Source organism: Penaeus chinensis, chromosome 40 (assembly GCF_019202785.1).
Source record: "Penaeus chinensis breed Huanghai No. 1 chromosome 40, ASM1920278v2, whole genome shotgun sequence".
NCBI lineage: Eukaryota > Metazoa > Arthropoda > Malacostraca > Decapoda > Penaeidae > Penaeus > Penaeus chinensis.
The window spans coordinates 21386168-21387268 of NC_061858.1; the positions used below are offsets into that span (position 1 = coordinate 21386168).

Genomic DNA, 1101 nt, shown 5'->3' on the forward strand with positions numbered 1-1101 from the left:
ATATGCATCACCTTATTAGAGCAACTGCTAGAAAAGAATGCTATTGTGTGTATGTATATATATGTGTGTGTGTGAGTGTGTGTGTGTGTGTGTGTGTGTGTGTGTGTGTGTGTGTGTGTGTGTGTGTGTGTGTGTGTGTGTGTCTGTGTGTGTGTGTGTGTGTGTGTGTATTATAAATAAATAAACATATATATATATATATATATATATATATATATAGAGAGAGAGAGAGAGAGAGAGAGAGAGAGAGAGAGAGAGAGAGAGAGAGAGGGGGGGGGGGCGAGAGAGTAAGACGGAAATACTGAAAAAGAAATAGTGACAGAGACAGTGAGATATATAGATAGACAGACAGAGAGAGATGAATAGACACAGAAATAAATAGATAAATAGACAAATATGTACGTGTATACATACATAGAGAAATAGAGAAATATATATTTATGTATGTTCTGTGCGTGAGCGTGTGTTCAACTCTTCCTGTTTTTTAAACACATTTTCAGGATAGTCACTGAACCTGACTTCAAAATCCGAAAACGAGAGTCAGATATGAATATGGAAGTACGGTGGTAAATAGGACCTATAAATATACGCCCAACGCTCAGCTAGGAAAGGCGCCGCCGGTCCCTTGCCTTCCTCACACCGAGCTCTCCTTCTGCGAGGTCATGAGCGGCACGCTGTCCTCGGCGTCGCGGGGGGTCGGATCTCTCCTGAGGGAGTGTCGTCGGGGCAGCGTCGCCGTGGCCGTCGTCCAGGGGCAGTGGCTCCCCTGTGGGTGGGCCGCGGGAATCGAATGGTGTTGCTGGGGGTGGTGGTGCACCTCCCCGCCGCCCACTAAGGGTTGGCACAGAGCGTGCGTGTTGGGCGGGTGTTGGTGGTGGAGCACATGGGTGGGCGTGTTGGTGGCGGACACTGGGCGTGGGTAAGCGGGTTGGCTGTGTTGGGGCGGGAAGTGGGCGTGCTGGCTCTTGGCGTCCAGCGTGGCGTACACGACGTGGCGGGGGTTGCGGGGGTGGGGGCCCGGCGTGGCAACAGCCCCGCTTAAAAGCAGTTCCGCGTACTGGACGTCCGCACTTCCACAGGGCTGCTAGAGTGTGGGAGCGA

The 1101-nt window shown here is 51.2% G+C and overlaps 1 protein-coding gene across 1 annotated transcript in view; it reads right to left on the reverse strand.

The window, feature by feature from the left end:
- Positions 1–420: 420 nt before the first annotated feature.
- The window catches only part of LOC125047001, a 2231-nt gene continuing 1550 nt past the window's right edge, over positions 421–1101 (reverse strand). Inside the window, exon 2 of the mRNA XM_047645017.1 lies at positions 421–1084. Coding sequence (XP_047500973.1) covers positions 635–1084 — 450 coding nt within the window. The 3' untranslated portion in view covers positions 421–634. The remainder of the gene's footprint in view (positions 1085–1101) is intronic.